General features: G+C 45.1%; 1 protein-coding gene across 3 annotated transcripts in view; it reads right to left on the reverse strand.

Annotated features, from left to right (window-relative positions):
* Nucleotides 1-7,259: 7,259 nt before the first annotated feature.
* MB21D2 (Mab-21 domain containing 2) overlaps nucleotides 7,260-19,654 on the reverse strand; it is a 66,946-nt gene continuing 54,551 nt past the window's right edge. For 2 of the 3 annotated variants that reach the window (XM_064457600.1, XM_064457602.1), the window contains exon 2: nucleotides 7,260-10,944. In XM_064457600.1, coding sequence (XP_064313670.1) covers nucleotides 9,680-10,944 — 1,265 coding nt within the window. In that variant the 3' untranslated portion in view covers nucleotides 7,260-9,679. Of the gene's footprint in view, nucleotides 10,945-14,292; nucleotides 14,390-19,654 lie in introns of all 3 variants that reach the window. The other variant, XM_064457601.1, reaches the window with a different exon arrangement.

Genomic DNA, 19,654 nt, shown 5'->3' on the forward strand with positions numbered 1-19,654 from the left:
TCAGCTGCTCCAAGGACAGAGCCTTGATGTCCCTCCTGCTGTAAGAAGAGGAAAACTCTAGGAATGCATGAAGGGTGTAAAGGCTACAACTAGGAGCCTGCCTGGCTTTCACATGTGGAGAGCTTGCTCTCTTCCCAGCACTGATTTCTTTTATTTATTAACATATAACTTCTCTGGGCTAGGAAACAGGCTGTGTGACAGGCCATGTCCTTTTAGAAGAGCCTAGCCTGGAAGAACACCCATGTCTATCATGTTCCAATATTTAGTGTAATTCATAAATCAGCTCCCATCAGCATTCATTGGTCTACTCCTTCCTGGTGATTTCAGGGGAAGATACATATTTTTTTCAGTCACAGACATGGTAGGCTACAAAGGTAAAGGAGGCTGCTGGCTTACTTTGATCACATTTCTCTTCTCCAGAAGTCACCATAAATATTCTTTTTATTTTGGGGTGTTTTTTTTGCATTTTATTTCTTGAGATGTTATTCAGAAATGGCTTTCAAACTCAGGCACTGACTATATCCAGTCAGTTGCACAATGATATATAGTAGAGCAGCCGCAGGTGCCCGTGTGCAGGTACAGCAGGACCAGCTGAAGAGCCCACCAGCCCGAGCATACGTACACTGCTCTCGCACGCTACAGCCTCACTCCAGCCCTCTACACAGTCACACTGCTGAGTTTCCACCTGCTCAGTGAGCTGGAAAGTTAACAGGCTGGAGGATTTGCTCAGTTTTCTCCATAGCTTGCTTTTACTTGGGGGAGCATGATTTCTGTGCGTGCTGGACCAGTATGCCCTAGCCCCTCTGGGTAGCACTGTGTATGAGAACAACAAGCCAGTGCCTCTGAATTATTTACTCCAACTCACATGAACTTGCATTTGTCTTCATTTTTTGCACAGTCACCATCATGCTTGATGCTTCATGGGTAAGCTGGAGAGATGACACAGGCAATGAGGTTGCTCTAGGTGATTATAACAAAATATGACAAGGCATTTATCCAGCTCCTTTCAGCAGCATTTTATTTCATTTTAATTCATTACCATGTAGCAGAACACCTCTGGAGAGTTTATTTAAAGATGCTTTGGAGGGAGGCATGGAGCAGGCTGGGTGCAACAGAGAAACAGGCTGGAGAAACCAGTTAAGCAGCACTTGCTTTCCATGCCTTTTGGCAGGCTGGGTTTTACATTCTGCCTTCAGTGGGTTTTGATGCTGAATAGAGCCATGACTTGGTTAAAAGAACAAGTGAGGAACTAGCTTTGTACTACTGACCTGGTAACATATGCCTTGGTGGACTTATTAGTCCTTCGGTCACAACAGGCTGGTGGGATTTAGGACGGTTGGGTTCCGTTTCTAGGGTTTCCTTTAACTAATGGGCTCGTGCTTTTTCTGGAGGCTTTCTGTAATGACTTTCCACCATCATTCCCTCCATTTTAATTAGTAGCAGAGATTATGTTAGTGCAACCAGTTCAAGTATTCTGCAAGATAACATCTATATGTACCTATAGCAGTACAGGTGTTAAAGACAACACTTGCCAATCCTAGTTTTGCCACCAGTGATTAACAAAATAATGTAATGAATATAGCACTGTGTACCTCAACCAAGACTGGCCAGAACCATTGGTAAGTAGAAGAAACCTCTGAGGGATGCCAAATGAAGTTAGCAGCTTTGGTATTTTTATTGCCACAGCCCTTTTGCCTGTTACAGGGCATTAAGAAATGTGGGGCTAGGAGGGGACTAGACACTCTCTGGAGCCTAAACGTCAAAACCACCAGTATAGGTGTTTTTGACTGTAGTGGTGGCTGAAGCCCATGACTGAAGCGATTCCTCTGAGACCTGTATCAATAATTAATAGTTGAGGAAGATTTGGAGGATCCTCACAGCACAATCACAGCTGACACCATGGGAGGTAGAGGGGAAACATGTCCTTCACTGGTCCTTGTTCCTCACTGCCCCAACTCTTCTGCATTAGTTTATGTGGCTGCAAAGAAGCTGTAAGGCTGAAGGGCCTCGCACACACTGAGCACTTCCCTAAGTGAGTAGGGAGGCACAGGAATCACTGGGCTTGCTGCAGGCTTTCCCCAACAGCCATCTTTGCTGGGTAAGATCCAGCCTCTCTTCCTGAAAGCTCCACAAATGGTATCTTGTCATGGAAGCTGCAACCAGTTGCTGCAGCTATGGTGATGTTGCAGAGACTGGGGGTCAGAGTGAGGGGAGAGCGTGTCCTCAACCACTCCGACTCCCCCTCTGCCATCCTTGCCAGGGTAGTCCTAAGACAGTCCTGGTCTCCATCTCACATCAGGGCAAGAGGCAGAAGAGCCTCAGCACCAATCAGGGATAGCGGCTGCTGCATGACACTCAGAAACTCTTAGACACAAGGGTGCCTTTATGGTAGCACTGGTCACAGAGACTTCTGGTCACTACACAAGTCACGGTGCTGGTGGGAAAGGTTAGACTTTGCAGTGGCATCCCTGGAGGAAGCTTTTTGTCTTCTGTGCTGTTTCAGATCAGCCAAGTGGAGTTATCTCTTGATGTGCCAGTTGTGGGAAGCTGTCCCTTGGCCTGACGTCATCTGCAGATGCAGACCTGGCCTGAACCCTGCAAACACAAACCTCCAAAGTCTGCTCTAAGAGCACTGACTTCAGATAGAAGCAGACTTGCCCTGCAAGGGATGTTGAAGGCCGGGAAGGGGAGCTGGCTTGTTTGCACCGAAGCACCTTGGCCTTCATTCTCTGATCAGCTAAAGCCCTCAGAAGTGGCTATTAACATGCAGTGTGCGAGCTTGACACACAGGAGGCAGGAGAAGAACACATGGTCACTGGCCCTTCATTAAAAAGGCCCATACCTTCCTTTGCACAGTTCTGTTGTGAATTGGCTGAACAGATCATAAAACCCTCTCCCTGTCCCGCCAATGTCATGATAGGGCGTAAGGCAATACAGAGCCCTGGAGACAGAGCCATTAATGAATGAAGTGTCTAACATCCTAAGCCAAAGCTATGATTTGTACCCACTGAAGTGGAGAAAAGCAGCTCATCTCTCTCCTCTCCACCTCCCCAAAAGAAAGCTAAAACAAAGGGGTCAGAGGGGTTGCCGATTAGGGAGAAAAGTGGCTTTTCACTTCGCACTAGAGCTTGCTTGACTTCAGAATCACATATCATGTATCCCCTGTACCTAGCAAGACCTCAGTCATGTTTTTCATGTTCATATTCCTAACACGCAAAAACTGAAAGGGAAAAACAGGGCTGAGTCAGTTTAAAGAGAGCCTGATGCCGCTGATACGCACCCAGATCTCGCTGCTCAGCAAATCAGGCTGTCTAGAGACTGAATGAGAGCGTGTTCGTCTACCACAGAGGTCAGTAAGATAAAAATAACCCCAAAAGCCTACATTCAGCTTGGAAGCACAGTGCTGAGCCAGGGACAATGATAACAGGAAAACACAATAGTTGCTCAGAGCAGCCCTAAAATAATAGATTATAAATGGGCAAAAGGGGAGGAGAAGGGATGGAGGGCTATTTTATCACTATTCTAAAAGCATTCAGAGGAAATAAATTGGGATCTATTTGACAGTTCTCAAAAGCTAAGATGTGCTAAATGTAATGCTGAATTTCCCTTAATACAAAACATGTCAGCAAGAGGCCCTTGGCCAGCCCCTTTTTAATATCTGTGCTTTTTTGCCCCCCTTCCCCTTGTTTAGCCTTTGCACCATGATGGTTTTTTTCCTTTCTAGAGAGCTTAATCAGGAGCTATTAGAGACAGTCACTCTCTAAGCTGTATAATGTTAAAAGTCCATTAGCTCACCCCAAGCAAGGCTGACAGGAGGGAGATGATGCACTTGCTTAAGTTGAACAAGCTATTTGCATGCTAAGTATTTCTAATCACTGAGCAATGCCAGGAGAATCTGAACATTATTGCACTCAGCTGCCCAGTGACCTTTCAAACATGCTTGATTTAATACAAAACAGAGTGGCAAAACGTATTCAGCACTGAACCTGCAAAAAGGTACAGATGGAGTTCAAGTTGCGCCTGGATGATACTGTTAGTCATATGATTTAGTTTTAGGTAGTCCTGTGAGGAGCAGGGAGTTGGATGCGATGATCCTTATGGGTCCCTTCCAACTCGAGATATTCTATGGTTCTATGATGTTTTTAAGCAATTCTAGGCACCAACTATGCACACCTTTAAAAACAATTTTGAGAAATAATCATTAGCAAAGTCTATCTGATACCCCTAAGAAAATGGAATTTTTGGAATTTTCCACTAAAGACACAATAGTGAACTACACGAGCCTGGCAAAACAGAAGTTGAGGGCCAGAGGCGGAAACTGAGAGATAGGGAAGCACTTGTTTTATGACTATATCTTTGAGGAGAGCTGAGAGACTGATCAAAGCAAACATCCTGCCTTAGATGCTGAGGACGGGGTGATAAAGTGTGTAGTCGAGGAGAACAACTAATTGGGATGCAGATAAGAACAAAAAGAAGGTGCCCATTAGGGGAACTATCCTCGTTAAAAAACTAAATATCAGGCCCATAGGCCAGGAACCGCGCCCCCCCCCCCCCCCCCCCCCCAGTAAATCCTTTCATCTGTGAGCACGTGTGCTAAATTAAAAGTGAGCTGTACCTCTACACTGAAACGAGAAAGAAATTAACCAATTATTAGCTGAGACATGAATATTAGTTGTGACTGACACGTTTAACTGTATAAACTCCTTGCAGTTTCTCGGTGCAGGGTGCTAGCAAAACTAGCACCAGTTTTGCGCAAAAATGAATTAAATAAAATACCTCCGCTCTGTGTGTAGTTTGTTGTTTGCACACCAGGCGAACAAACCTGCTTTTCGGGATCACATATCTTCCCCTTTCTCTCTGCCACATCCAGTTGCATTATGCATGGTTGCTTACATTATGCATGGATTAATAAAATATGACAGATGTCTACTTACTTTTGGTCTAATCACAATCAGCTTGATCCAGCAAAGCGTGCACACTTAATTTCAAGCACATTTTGAAGTCTCAATGGACTTTAATGGGATTTGGGCCCTGTCCTGTGACCCTCCAGCCACCACCTCCTGGACACTTTTCGTCCGATCACCCAGCTGCCATCTGCATTCACACAGCAAGCAGATTGGCGAGGCGCTTAAATAAACCCTCTTTACAGAAATGTTTTCAGAGGTTGCAGCTGAGTGGAGTCGGGTCTAGGCACCAGTCAGAGCCTCAGGAGAGCAGAGCAATGCTACCTTCAGAAATCTCTGCCCTTCCAAGGCTTTTAAGTAGTTATTTTCCCAGTAACCCCAGATTTACCAGAAAATTTAACAAACTGAATGGAGATTGCTAGCTACTGGTGAATGCTTGGCACCAGGACAGCATCTTGCATGAAGCCAGCCACCCTATACTTGTTTCAGAGCACGGTGCCCACAGAGAGAGCTTGAAGATCGTTTCATATGGTCCACAACACTCGCCAACAGAAACTGAGCTGAGGGCACACCTCATGTGAAGAGTGACTGCTGTCATTCAGTGCCTCTTTGAGTCATGGACCTGTCAATTTGTAGCAGACACAAGCCTGTCTCAGAGAGTACTACTACCCTCCATTAGGAGGCCAAGAAGTGGAAGGGCACAGAGCTCAGATGTCCCGTTTAGAACCACTGCAGCTGCCAAAGCAAGATTGCTCTCGACTGGAACAAGGCAATCAGGGAAAGTCCAAGAATTTTGACCAAAATTAGAGCTATTTCTTACAGTGACAGAATGACAACAGAAAAGACAGATCATTAAAAAACTCTTTCCGTGGTTTTTGGAGACTGGCTTCTGTTATGGGTAGTGGATGGTTAAACTCCTGCCAGTATTTTGCCAAATCTCCTGCGAAGTATGACTGATGCTCAGTTGTAGTTTTCTGGTTACAGCACTAACATTTCCCCAGGCTGGAGCACTGGAAAACGTGGACAAACTGATCTATCACAGCCAGCCAGAAGTGACTAAGGCTTCACATAACATGCCTGAAGGAGCAGAGACTGCAGGCTTTCACAAAGCTCTTGGGCTATTTGTTGTTCCCTTCTGCTCTAATTTACGTGCTCTCCCCAACATAGCACAGAGAATAGCCCCTCACTGGCTGGCGTTTCCATCAGTTCTGCAGCAGCTCAGGTGCTCCCCTGAAGAAGTGACAGGTTCTTCAGGGTCTTCAAGAAGTGACAGCTGAAACCAGTCAAATTAGCTGCTCCTCCCATTGTGCTACTGGCTACAAGCTCTACGGAAAGAGCAAAGGCAGAAGCTTGTTCCAGTATAGGACCACAGTAAGGATGCCCAAGGAGGCCCACACTGAGAAATGGAAGTGGAGCCTCTGAAGTGCACTTTTTCTTCTTCCCCACCATTCTGATGCCTCAAGGCCAGACCCTCTTGGCTGAGACTCCACTCCCTTTTAGCAGTGTAAGAGGCAGTAATATGCAGACACGAAAAAGAGACCTCCTACATTCTTACACATGCAGCCAGCCCCCCACCAATTGTCCCAGTCCTTTTGCAACAATACCTGCCAACAGGGAGAAGCCAGCAGGAAGGTAGCTAACGGGCAAATGCAAAATAAATCTTTCTTGTCCCACATAGCAGTGGGTGCAGAACTGAATCTCCCATTGAGACATGGGCTCACAGCACTGACTTGTCTCCTCTTGACATGAGAAGGGAAGATGACTACATTGCTAGTTTAATGCAAATCCCCTCTTACCCCAGTGCTTGTCAGATTGGCTAAGTCTTGAACCCCATGGGGTCAGGTGCTCTAAAATGTTTGTGTGACAGACTCTCAAGACCAATAGGAAAAGCATTGCAGTCTCCTTGAAACTTGCAGGGGGTAGTAAGGAATAACAGGTCATTGGTATCAAAACCTACTCACTACTTTGAAATCCCACATAGAGACCTATGCATTCTGCAAATCTGTCCAAACATATACTCAAAGGCAAGAGGGGACAGTAAGAGAGGGAGAAAATAGAACCTTTGGTGTTCTCTGATATATAAAGCACACATCACCTCTCTGGGCTGGCAAACTGCTTCATTAAGTTGAGATGTAGTATGTGGAAAGGAGCAAATATTAAACTGAAATTCAAAACCTGCTGGAGATTAGGATTCTGTCTCCATGGAAGACAGATGGTCCAGACAGAGGATATAACATTCTCTCAGACCTACCCAGGAAATTGCTTTCCGGTCCAGTAAAAAGCCAAGCCTCTTCTCCCCCACAAAATACCCAACATGTACATATTTTCCTCATAATGCAGGAAAAACAAGATGGATACTTTTCAAAATGTTTTTTAATTAAAACCAAAAAAGGAGCACACACCAGAGCTTGACATGGGCTAGTGAAACTGCTGGTCATCTGGACGTTGTTCTGGCATGAGGAAGGCTGTGTTTCTGCGTAACTCAGGACCACCGGCACAGACACTGGGACTCCTGGGAAAGTACTCTGCCTGCCAGGCTACTGCTGCTTTGTGCTGAGCAGATCTCTCATGGGGTGACGGGAAACTTCATCCTGGAGCCCAGATTCTTTTTCCAACAGACAGAAGTCCCGGAGACTGGAGGAAAGACCATTTTAACAAATTTGCATTTTCCATGCACTTCTGGAGAGGATTCCCAGTCGGTTCTCCTGCCTCCCCTGGCAGGTTACACAGGTTTAAACGGAGACTTAGTTTTCGCAATAGCCACACTGGTAGGACCCAGTTCTGCTTCCGCTGAAGTCAATATATGTCCTTCCCCGGACCACAACCGCAGCTGCACCGGGGCTCACGATCACTAGCCAATTGTGCTTTAAAGTTAAATCCTCATATACTCCATCTAGCCAGCAACTTCTGAGAGCTTCATCAGGCTCATGTAAGTGTGTACCAGTAAATTCAGGTAAATGTGAACATCTTGGCTACAGCAATGGGGTGAAGTTTTCAAATATGCCCAAGAGATGGAGGAGCCAAAGTTTTGGTTTAAGACATGATTTGGGCACTAGATTGGGTATCAAAACCTCCCTGCCATCTAATAAAGCAGTTTCCAAAGCTGCTGGTGTGTTGCTCCACCAGCCTGGTTTTTTTACTAGAAAGGCTGGGCTAAAAAAGTGACACATTTTTCATACACAATTTTTATCTGTTAGAATTTACTAGATATGCGCCACATTTGTGTGTCAAATATTTAAAAAATACTCCAACCTGCTCTAATAATCACATTTTAAAACATGCATCAAGTTTGGATCAGAACAGCTTCTCTGGGATAATCAGTAAGCCCAAATTGCTGATTTAAGGCCTAAATATCAGTCACTGGCCAGCCAGCCACAAAAAGTCACTCTATCCTTGAACTCTTGGAATTATTTTTGGCTCTGACTAACCCTTGTTACCATACACCTTATCCTACACACAAAAGGAAAGCGTATGTGTTTTTCAAGGCTACTGTTGCACCACAAGTTTACATACAAACACAACTTCTGCAAACATGAGACCAAAGTAAGATCTCATACGTCCCAGGGTAAGTCAGAAAGTCCACAGGAGTCAAGGGAATGGTAACTGCCATAAAGGATCAGGCCTAATACATGCATTACAGAAGCAAGGTAGCTCCTTTGCTCGAGGTCTGGCTGATTTACTTTGCACATACCACTGCTTTAGCATTACATCCTTATCTAATGGTAAACCTGTTTCAACAACATGCAATACATATTAATGCAATATGCACTGCAACACACAATACGCATCCAAAGAAATATGCCAATGCAAAAATCTGACTTCTCACACATAGCCGGGCTAACAAGGAAGAGCCTTTTACAAAAGACAATCAAGAAATCACCTGAAACCATGAGACCCGAGGGGCCTCAAGCAATCTGCAATACTGAGAGCTAATAGCAGATGCTAATTCATGAAAGAAACACAAACAGTGGGACTGAGGTAATGGCAGAGATTTCATTAGTGCAATTAACATTTATAATGGTATGTTCTTTAATAGAATTTAAATAAGGCTTTGAATAATTACACACACTAAAACTAACATTCCATAACCTTATTCCGCATGGAAAAGCAGCAGAAACAACCCTCTGGACTATACAAGGTCCAATTAAGAACAATTACATTCAAAAAGTAGATCAAAACAGAAACAACTCTATCCCCCCAAAGCTGCATCATCATCTTTGAAGTCAACTTTCTCCCCTAGTATGAGAAGTGTGAAGAACAGATGAACTGGGCTTCAGCCCAGTTGATTTGGCCTCATGAAATTGCCAGTAGTGCTTTCCAACCCAGAGTCTCTCCTCATTTCTTTAGGGTGATGGAAGCTCATGGAAAAGAAGTGAATTTCTAAAGCAACGGAAGGTGAGTTCTCCCTTCCCCAGGCCCAACAATGTACATAAATTATGGAAGCTTGAAAAAAAAAATCTACATTACACTGTGGCATGTGTGTTTACGGTGCATGTTCTCCTTTAGAAACTACTTACAGGCAACGGGGCTGGGTGGAGGAAAAAAAATCAAAGCAGCAATGAAATAGTAATATAGTATTTCAAAATCTGCACCGTCCTGCAGAACCAGGAATTATAATTTATTCAGACTGTTCTCAACAGATCCAATCTACGCTGGATATGTAAAAAACAAGAGACTAAGTCATCAAGGAAAAACAAATGAAAAAAACCTGCACACTGCAAGAGTTTTAAAAAATGAAACAAAAGGAAAAAATCCCAAGAAACACTGATGAAAGCTCAGAAAAATTTATCATCAATTCTGAAGTGGGGCCTTGTGACATCATCTGGGTTAATGAAGACGGAGATGGACTTCCCAGGGTTCTCAGTCACTAGCTGTTGCAACTTTTTGGCTAATCGGTCATCAGGCTGGTTGGTGTCTCCTCCATCTGACTGTGGGGAGGGGATGCTGGTGGTACTGCCCCGCCGTTGAAGCTCTAGTGTTAGCCGGTTGGCTGCTTTGACATGTTCGATGGCAGTTCGAAGGTGTTCGGCAGGGTCTGAGCGGACTGAGGACAGCTTCCGTGCATGCAGCATAACAGTTTCTTCAGAGAGGTGCTCCAGCATGTTGCACTGGGGGATGAAATAGTTAGGGCACATCTTGTTGACCAAGCAATGCTGGAGATCATCAATGAGACCCAAGAGGAAATGGGCTGCGTAATCCTCCTGGGCCAAGTAGCTGGCTGGTAGCCTGTCGCAAGCCCACAGCATCATGCTCCGCAAGTGATATGGGCTAATGGCTTTGGGGCGGGACAGCAATTTGATGATGATAGCTTTGCAGGCCTGATAGGCTTGCATGAGGCTGCTGGAGATGCACTTTTTCAGCTGCACTTCACTTCTGGCAAACGACAGCCTCCATTCATTGTCCTTCTTTCCCTTGTAGGAACATGCAGGCACTAAGTAAAACCCACTTATGACTTCCTCCTCTGTGATCTTCCCATCCCAGAAGTGGTTCTCCATCAGCCAGCTCTGTGCCACAGCTGGCCAACCTTTGAAGGACACCACGGGGACAATGTCGTACAGCATGCGGCTGCTGCCCACTCCCAAAATTATGGATATAATAGTCCCATTCTTTTCTACCTTCTCCACCTTTGGCATCCCTCGCTGAGGCTTCTTCTGGATCTCAGAGAGGACAATGCTAATGGAGTCATAGAACCAGTCTGCAACTTTTGTTGGAGAGAAGAAATAATTGGTAGCTCCGTTAATATGGTCAACGATCGTGCAGCAGTCCTTCCATTTGCTGATAGTTCCTTCATCAAACAGACGCAGGCTCAGCCAGGAGTGGCACAAAGCCGAGTGGCGCATGTCCAGCGTGACTGGTTGGTTGCGGTCATGCAGCTTCAGTGCGGGCACAAGCAGGGTGAAGTCCATGTCATAGTCTGTGCCTCGTGCATAAACATTCAGCTCATCCAGATCAATGTCCACAACACCTTCCCGCACACCACCTGAAAGCAGCAAGTACTCATTGGCTACAGGCAGCTTCTGGTCAAGTTTCTGAACCATGCCTGCAAAGGAAAGAAAGAGAAATCCGTTCAAGAGAAGGCAAAAAGATCTGGTATACAGGGTTTAACCAGGATTAAAACCCATCCCATGCCCAGCAGGAAAAAAAGCAATCAGAGGTATCCACCACTGTTCATTTAACACAGAGGTACATCAGGCCCAGCACTCAGCCAACCATTAGTCCCACCTGACTCAGGGCAGGGCCTTTCCTGCACTCATGGGAATGGGTGAAGTCCATCCTAAAGATCATACTTGGAGCAATGGAAAAAAGCAGAAGACTCTGCTAAAATACAGCAAAGCTACTTCAAGGACTAAATTTAACTTCTTAAACACCTTCTAAACTAGTTTTTTCACCATATTGTCACTCATGGTATCCAAATGCTTCCCCAACACTTCAAAAAGAAAAGAGAATATTAATTGACTCACTGGTCTTATTTTCTCTCTGGTATAAGAAAAAGCTGGACCAGCATCAGAGGGTTGGCTTGTGCGTGAGTGAATGAATAGCTACACATGTTAGTTCAAGAAGGTCTGATTTTACAATTTGCTTTACATTTACTGATGAACAAGGCAACATGAATGAAGGCAATACTTCCTCCTCTTATGGGGGAATGGAGACAGGTTAAACTATCAGGCAATTACAGAAACCAGCTCTGAAATTGGTTCTTCAAGCTATAATGACAGTATCATGCCATAAAATATCTGATCAGCTCCCCAGAGCACAGACATGAAGACAGATTTCTATTTTCATCACCAAAACCAGACACTTCCCTTCACCCTGCACTGCCCGCAGCAGTTGCGTAAAACCAATTTTTCACTGTGTATTCTATATATACCACTACACTCTGTCCACAGAACAGGAACAGTGGACTGAGAAGAGACTCCACACAGTAACTGAGATATTAGCACCTCATTCGAGGCTCAAATTAGGCTTAAAATTGAGCTTGGCACTGTTACTGCTCCATAGTCTGCTTCTGCTACCTGGGATGTTTCACTCCATGTATGTCTTGTGGTTAAATGCTCTTGCCTCCTTCCCAGCCTCAGTTCAGACAACTCACACAGTCCACGAGGGAACTATGGCCAGTGTCTCTGAATGGAGAAGTTGAATCTCTTATAAGCACTGCAAAAGGGATATATCATTATTTCTTACAAGCACAAATGTACCAGTTCTTGTCGCCAAGCATTACTTACTCTATGGTTTGAAAGGCACTATACTTTGTTTTGATATATCAAGAGTGGTCAAATGGAGGCCTTCCATTACGAGGAAGCCAGTTGTAGAGAGACATCAGTGGAAATAACTAGCCAGAGGCACAATGAGGTGAGCCCCAGAGCTGTCAATCACACCATCAGACCAGGAACTACGGACAGATACATTAGGAGTGTTTCTTTACTGAAATGCTAACACAAATGACCAGCACCAGAGTCCAGGCACCCATACTGGCATAGCCCCAGTACTGCAGAGCCTTTCCCCAGTTAATGCATCCCCACGGGATCACAGGTGCTGCCTGAGCTGAGCGGGTCTCGCTAGCAGAGTGCAGCAGCGGCAGCAGCAGCATCCCAAGGCACTGAGCGTTGCGATGGCCTGAGTGGCACTGCAGCGCCTTTGGAGAGACTGACCTGTTCTTTCCTGCATGCTAGGACAGGGGCAAGGAAACACTATCTGAATGCACACAGGTAAGCCATGACCAGAGCAAAATCTAAGGCTATTCTGACACCGATTCCTTGGAAGAGCCAAGGAGATGGTAGGAAGAGGCCTGTGGGTGAAGCGGAATGCATCTTGGGGCAATATTCAGGCTAATCGTGCAATCTTCCATGTGAAATTCCTTGTTAAATATACTTTAGCTGTTTTATTGCTTCCAAGAGTACTGGACCCAGTCCACTTTGCTGCACTGAGCTGGGATGATTTTCCTGCCAGGCAGGCAAGGACGTAACCCTTTCCATTTCATGCAGCTCCAGAGGCTGCAAGAGGAGGAAATGTCTCTGGAGGAGTGCTAAGAAACAATTCCTGCTAAGTCCTGAGCTAATCCCATTCTGAGATCTTGCCACATGCTGCCCCAGAAAATCTTCTGCTAACCTCAAAGACATTTTCCGAGGCTTAGAAACGCAGTGAGCTACGTTACCCTGGAGTAGCAAAGCCTTGCATAGGCTTCTCTATCCCTGAGGCCAAGTAAGGGGCAGTCACTACTTTGTTGTACCCAGAAAAAGGGGATTTCTAGTGGGTACCTAAATTGATTTGACTTCTGGAGGCAGCACTGACACACTGCTTCAAATTCCTGTCCTTGAACCAGTGCAAGCAGCCTTGGTGCTTTACACCCTAGTTTTAAGTTGAGTCCAAGATCCGTGGAGTAGAGTGTGGGTCAATCACATCATAGGGACAGGAAGCAGTTGCTTTTTTCCAAGCGTACAAGTCAGTACCAACCCTTACTGTGGGGCAGTACAGCTATTCAGGATATGTAGGGTTCTGGTGGCCCATCCTGCCTCTACACTGACCCAAAATATTCCGCTCAGGACTGTGATCTGCAACATCTGCCATGTAGATCTGCAGATGTTCCTGAGAGAGGCAGACAGAGTGTTGCTAACCTATGGAAGAAATGGTTCAAACCTACAGAATTCAATAAAGGATATATTTTTCTAAATATTTTTAAACTTGAAGGATGAAAACTGTCCTGTGAAGTTCTGCAGTGTGCCCTTTGCACCAAAAGTTCTATCCTATGGTACAGACTTTGACTGAAAAAGAAAATTATATGATTTTTCTGAAAGGTAGAGATTCTCCACTGCAGAATCTACAGTGGCATGAGTTGCTCTCCTTGGCCTGAAGAGATCCTCTGCCCTTATGTGGGAGCAATACAGTTGACAGTCTGACCCCATGCAGTAAACAGCAGGTGGGACTCAAGCTCTGCTTTCTAAATGCCCCATGCTCATCTTCCTGGAAAATAACAGTGAACATGTATGATCAACCTCCAAAGCCAGATGAAAGCAGGAGCCACTCCTGCAATGTTAGTTCTATACCATCTTGCAGCACTCCTGCATTCACTAACACAAAGTAAGCTTGCCCTGGACAAAGCCTGCACAGCTTGCTCTACTGCCAGAGGGGTTACAAAATGCCAGCTAGCAAAGAGGAGGCTTCTGCACGGAAAACATTTCAGGAAGAACTACCTCATAGAGCCAGAGGCACAGCTCTCCAGGCACTGTGATGTAGGTACTCCCACAGAAGAGACACTTCTCTTCCCTATAGCAGAGAAAGAAAAGGAGAACAGGAATTTCAAGCATCCTTGCAACAGGAAATGCTTTCTGCCCACAGAACACTCTTTCACTCTTTACACTTCCTCTACAAAGAAAATGTTTTGTCTGCTCACCATTAAGCCTAGTTTGCAAGGCTGAAGACTCCTGAAAGGGAAAGGTGCCATACACTGCCAATAAGTCACTTGGTTTTCCCCCTCCAGAACTCTAGACCTACCAGCAGAGAGGAATATGAAAAAAAATAATCGGGCAACAACCATAGGAAATGATCCAATATATCACAAATATCTCTACCTGACTGGCCGCAGAGTTTAAAACCAAACCCTCAAGCCCTACCTGGCACAGAATTTCCCCTTCAAGGCCTGGACCAGCAACATCTCCAGCTCTGCTACAGAGCTAGAGAAGGAAATTTTGCTAACAGATCACAGCAGCATTGCTGATCCAATTTAAGCTGTGGAAGGGGGTTGAGATGAGGTCCCCTTGAGGAAAATATATTTAGAATAGGCATAGTGTTCTATAAATAGTTGAGATGGCCAAATTCAGGATTCACTAAGGCTTTAGGGGCTTGCAGTGTGTTCAAACTGCCCCCCTTATTCATAAATCTATGTGAAATGTGAAGGGATTCCAAGGAATCCCAGTAGCTAGCATTGTATGGCATACACTACCCTGGCACAAAGCTTCCATCCCAAATTCAACTACCCAAACACAAGCGGAGGGAACATGTAGGTACAACAGAAGCAAGCACTCCAGCTCAGCAAGCACGTAAGTGCAAATGCAAAGAAGAAAAATATCAAGATTGGTACTGGACCTAAGTACTTAAGACAATAGCACCAGTGGGCCATTTGCGTTCTTTTTTTTCCATCTCAGTGCCAGGACCACCTGGGAGGAGGAGGGAATAGGGGTTACAGGTAACCTTGTGAAATTTGTAGAAGCCCTGTTGAGTTGTCTGTAAAGACCAAACCCAGAACTTGTAGGGTTCAACACCAAAAAAATTTATTTTAGCTGAAGGACCAGCTCTCATGGCATCAAAGCAGGTTCATTGATATTTAAGAAGTGTCTTGCTGCTACCAGGCAAAACACATAATTTGCAGTCATATCTTGTGTGACATGTTCTTTTGAAAAGATTGTTTGGCAAAGTTAGCATTGTGCTAAGCAAGAGACTGATGTTCAGTTACCACTTCTGTCTAAAGCACCTTAAAGAAGTTCTGTTTTCCTAGCTGTGTAACTAGTTTAAGACCTTTCCAAGCTATAAAACTTGACATTATAACAGGAAAGTATGCTTATAAGCATGAGAAAAAGCAGCAAATGTGAGGATTTGGAGCAGCACCTATAGGCCAAGCTCGCTGGTTAGCTTACTAAACACTCAGTTCAGAGTAACACTGGGTGAGCAATGAGTTCTACAGACAGAGTTTCATTCCATTGTTGTTCCTTCAGTGGCAAGAAAATAGGATTTATTTCTAGTCCAAGCACTGTGATACAAGGAGAATAAAGACAGAGAAAGATTTTACTTTTACATAACACCTACATTTGGGATACATCCTTGAATGAACTGGGACTCTGATGCACTTGACACAGAGACTGTTCTTCCCATTAAAAAAAAAGCAATGCAAAGATGCTCTCCACCCATTACAGAATTTCAGATGAACTGATTTCATGGCCATTGCAGTGCATGCTGGGATATGCTGCTATTTCATGAAGAGTTTTGTGTAAATAAAGAGGAACCTACAGACTTGTCTTTGAAGAAACTGACCACAAGAAAAAATTACACAAAAACTTATTTCTAACATATGCATTTCCTAATTTGTAATTCCTTCTTGAAGCCTTCCTTCCTGATGCCTTAGATATGCAACCATTGCCACCAAAACAAAATGTGAGCAAAGAAAGATGCCATTCTGTTAGTTTAACCTGGTCTCATCAAACTGAATGGGGTGATGTTCAGGGCAGTCACTGAATTAATGGACACTTCTGCTGCATGGGAAGTAGAGAGAGGTCAGAAGAGGTCAGTGGCAGGCTTAGAAAGGCTCCACAAAGGATTTACAGAACATTGCATGCAGAAGCATATCATGGGAGTTCTTCTGGGAGCCAAGCCAGACCCAGGCACTAGCTCTGCGCTGCTCCTGTTCTTCAACTTAGGCCCCAGTATCTGCAGCAGCAAATGCCTTGCCCATGTTCCACACCAGCCTGCACACAGTGCACAGCCTTGTTTTTCTTCCTCAACCCCTGCATCACCCACTCCTCCTGCACAGCCTGCAAGGTTCCCTGTAAGCTGCTGGGACCATGAGTTACTATAATACCCCTATCCTTGCAGACTTTCTGTGCAAAGAAGGGTTTGCAAGCTGGCTCAACAAGCTGACATGGTCCCTCATAGATCATCTCCAACTTCTTAAGATCAAAAATATTACATCACAAATATACATCGCCAGCACAGGAGGCAAGCAAGAGGCTACTAAATGACAAAGATACCATGACCATTCTGCTGAAGACCTTTAGGGGCATGATGATCCCTAGACATATGTAAACTGCACACAAGCTTATCTATGGGATATATAGTCAGCACTTGCCCCTTCTCTCCAGAAGGAACAGACCCCAGGTTAATAGCAAGGGGCTGGCTGCAGCCTGCAGGCAGCTGTGCAGTGCAATTCAGCAAGTAAAATGATGTTAGCTGCTGCTCCTCATTACCAAGCTTCTCTGCTCACCTCTTGACTTTGCCATCTAATCTGATTTGAGAAGCAGCGAAAGTTTGTGTAACATCAGCTGTTAAAAATAGCTGCAGCACAGAATAAACATGCCTGGTACCTGCCCTTCAGCCCCACACTGGAGTTCAGAAGATGCCAGAGCACCTGCTCCAACCCTGCTCAAAGACCCAAAGCACTGTGGGTTCGGCCTAGGGACAGAGTGCTGTGCGTGAATGATCAGAAGAACTGGGACACTTGGATGCTTTACATACTTCGGCATGTGCACATGGACAGAAGGGAGAGAAAGGAGAACTGGACAAAATTAGAAGTGTCCTCCCCACTCCTCTCTTTCCCTCACAAACCAGGAGAAAGCCTGCAGAATTAAAATCGAGATTTTCTCTAGACAAATCCAACACCTGCGTTGGCATTCTCATTGATATCTTCTTCACCCTGTTCCTTCTTACTTTGCAGGTAACTTAATCTCCACAAAACAAGCAGTTTAGATGCTCATTTCCTCAATCAATAGCAATGATGTGGTGTTCTGGCTCTGATCATCGGCTGACCTTGCATTTAAAGCGTGCCTTCTCCAAACCATTAGCTTGTGTTCTAGCAGAAGTCTCCTGTTACTTGCGGGCAGTCTTGCACAGACCTGACTATTGTCTTAAGCAACATTTTTTAGTAATCATATTGAAAGAAAGTGAGCATCATGCTGCTGCTATTGCACACCCAGCACCTGGGAAGAAACACAGGTTCATACCCCCCATAAAAGAAATCAGAAAGTTGCACTGATATCAATAGGGCTGTATGTTTATATTCCTCCATAGACCTATCCAAGGCCCTGGGGCAAGTGAACTCCCACGCAGAGGAGCTCTCCATATGGGTTCCAGGAAGCAATTGTGTCTCTGAGGAGGCCAGAAATGCTGGGAATTGCTTTTGATTCAACAGATCTGATTTGCCCTCATTGGTTCAGCACTTCTAGCAAGAAGCAGCACAGAGCCCTTGTACTGAAGCTTGCCCTGTGGCACTCCATGCCCCAGTTCCAGTCATGTTTTCTGGGATATCCAGAAATGTGTCACTGGGAAACTAACCACACTTTGTGGGGATGCAGTGCCTGAGCCCAGGATCTAAGACAAGCTGAGCCCACCCAGGCTTGCAGGGAGCTGACATACCTGCTGTTGAAGGCAAGGGTAATACCCATTCATCTCACCAGGGCAGCCAAAAATCACTATGCTGGGTGTATGCCCGCCTCATGCCCCCTGCAGCCTAGGGAGATGATATATAAAAGGGCTCTTCCTTGTATAGTTGATCTCTTCCATAGGGAAAGCTAGGGACCACCCACATATACCACTGCCTCCCTCGTTTCTACTGCTTAATCCTTCCGCAGTACCCAGCACAGTCAGGGCTCTTGAGTTTTCTTCCCAGTTTGATGCATAACCTTGGGCATGCTTTTTTTACTTCTGTATGAAATCATTACCCTCCTGTAAACCCCAAAAGCTAAGGAAGTTTGACCTCCTGGATGCTCCGAAAGTGCTTGGAATTGCTCAGATGGCACTAACCGACCACCAGATGTTATTAACAGAAAACCAGTTTGTAAGCTCATTATAAATCTCAGGATCCTCTGCTTTGGCCAGGCAATTCCTACCCTTGACTGCTAAAAGAAATACATGAAAACCCAGGCTAGTCAAAAAGCAAAAAGCTTTCGTAATTTTTTCATAAAGACACTCGACAGGCACTCTGCAGTTCCTTGACTGTTCTGCTGCAAACAGCAGATCCTAAAGAAGAGGAATGTTGTTCAAAGGAAAGATCCCCGCAAAGGTCTCCCAGCTATGCCCAAGCGACGTGTGTTGAATTTCAGGGGCTTCTTTAAGACAGGATGGGAGGTCAGTTCTGATGCAGCTGGATTGTACAGATTCTTGTTTCCCTTGGTAATTGCAAATCTATTTATGAGCAGCACAAGTTTTTGTTACGCAGAAGAACTGAAAGAGTCAGCTCTTTAGGAGAGTCTTTAGTTACAAAGCACATTTTGAGAGGACTGTTGGCGGAAGCTGGCAGGCGGTGGGAGGGGAGTGGGGAGACTGAACCGTGTGATACCAGTTTAGTCAAATATGGGAGGCGAGCGAAGGAAGCTGCTCTTTGCAGACTGATACACCAGTGTCCTACTGATTCTGCTCCTTTTAGAAATCTTGTCATATGGTGACAGAACACACTGCAGGGACCCAGCACCCCCTCATAAAAGAAATCAGCTTCTTTCTCCAAAGTCTTCTTTAAAGATAATCTTAAAAGTAGTGTCCCAGTTTTTTCCAGGTTCCATGTGCCCTGGTGCAAGGCACCCAGCTAGCTGAAATCCTGTATGCTAATGCAGAGGGGTATTTCATGGTGCAAGGGCAAAAAAAAAACAACCAAACAACAACAACAAAAAAAGAAGTAAAAACCCCCAGATTCAAAGGGTGTGCCTGCACAGCAAAAGGCAGTGCTGTCACAAACACCCAAACCCACCCTGGCACCAAAACTAGCAGTCATGTTACTGCAGTGACCTGCCTGGGTAAAATACTCAGGTCTCAGAGACCATAATATCAGGGCTAGCCTGCTTCCAGAGCTGGAACTGTCACTTTCAGAGGGAGGCCCTACATCTCTGTGCAGCTCTGCTTTGGACAATGAAGAGTTGGAGAGCTGCCCTCCAAAGTGACGTCAGGTTTCCAGCCCACCAGTCTGCTTATCCGGTGGACTTACTCCAGAGGCATATTAGCCAGACTAAGATAAGAGTGTCTGAAAGCTGAAAGCCTGCAAAGAATATGAAGTGCAA

The sequence above is a fragment of the Phalacrocorax carbo genome, chromosome 7, assembly GCF_963921805.1.
Source record: "Phalacrocorax carbo chromosome 7, bPhaCar2.1, whole genome shotgun sequence".
Taxonomy (NCBI): Eukaryota; Metazoa; Chordata; class Aves; order Suliformes; family Phalacrocoracidae; genus Phalacrocorax; species Phalacrocorax carbo.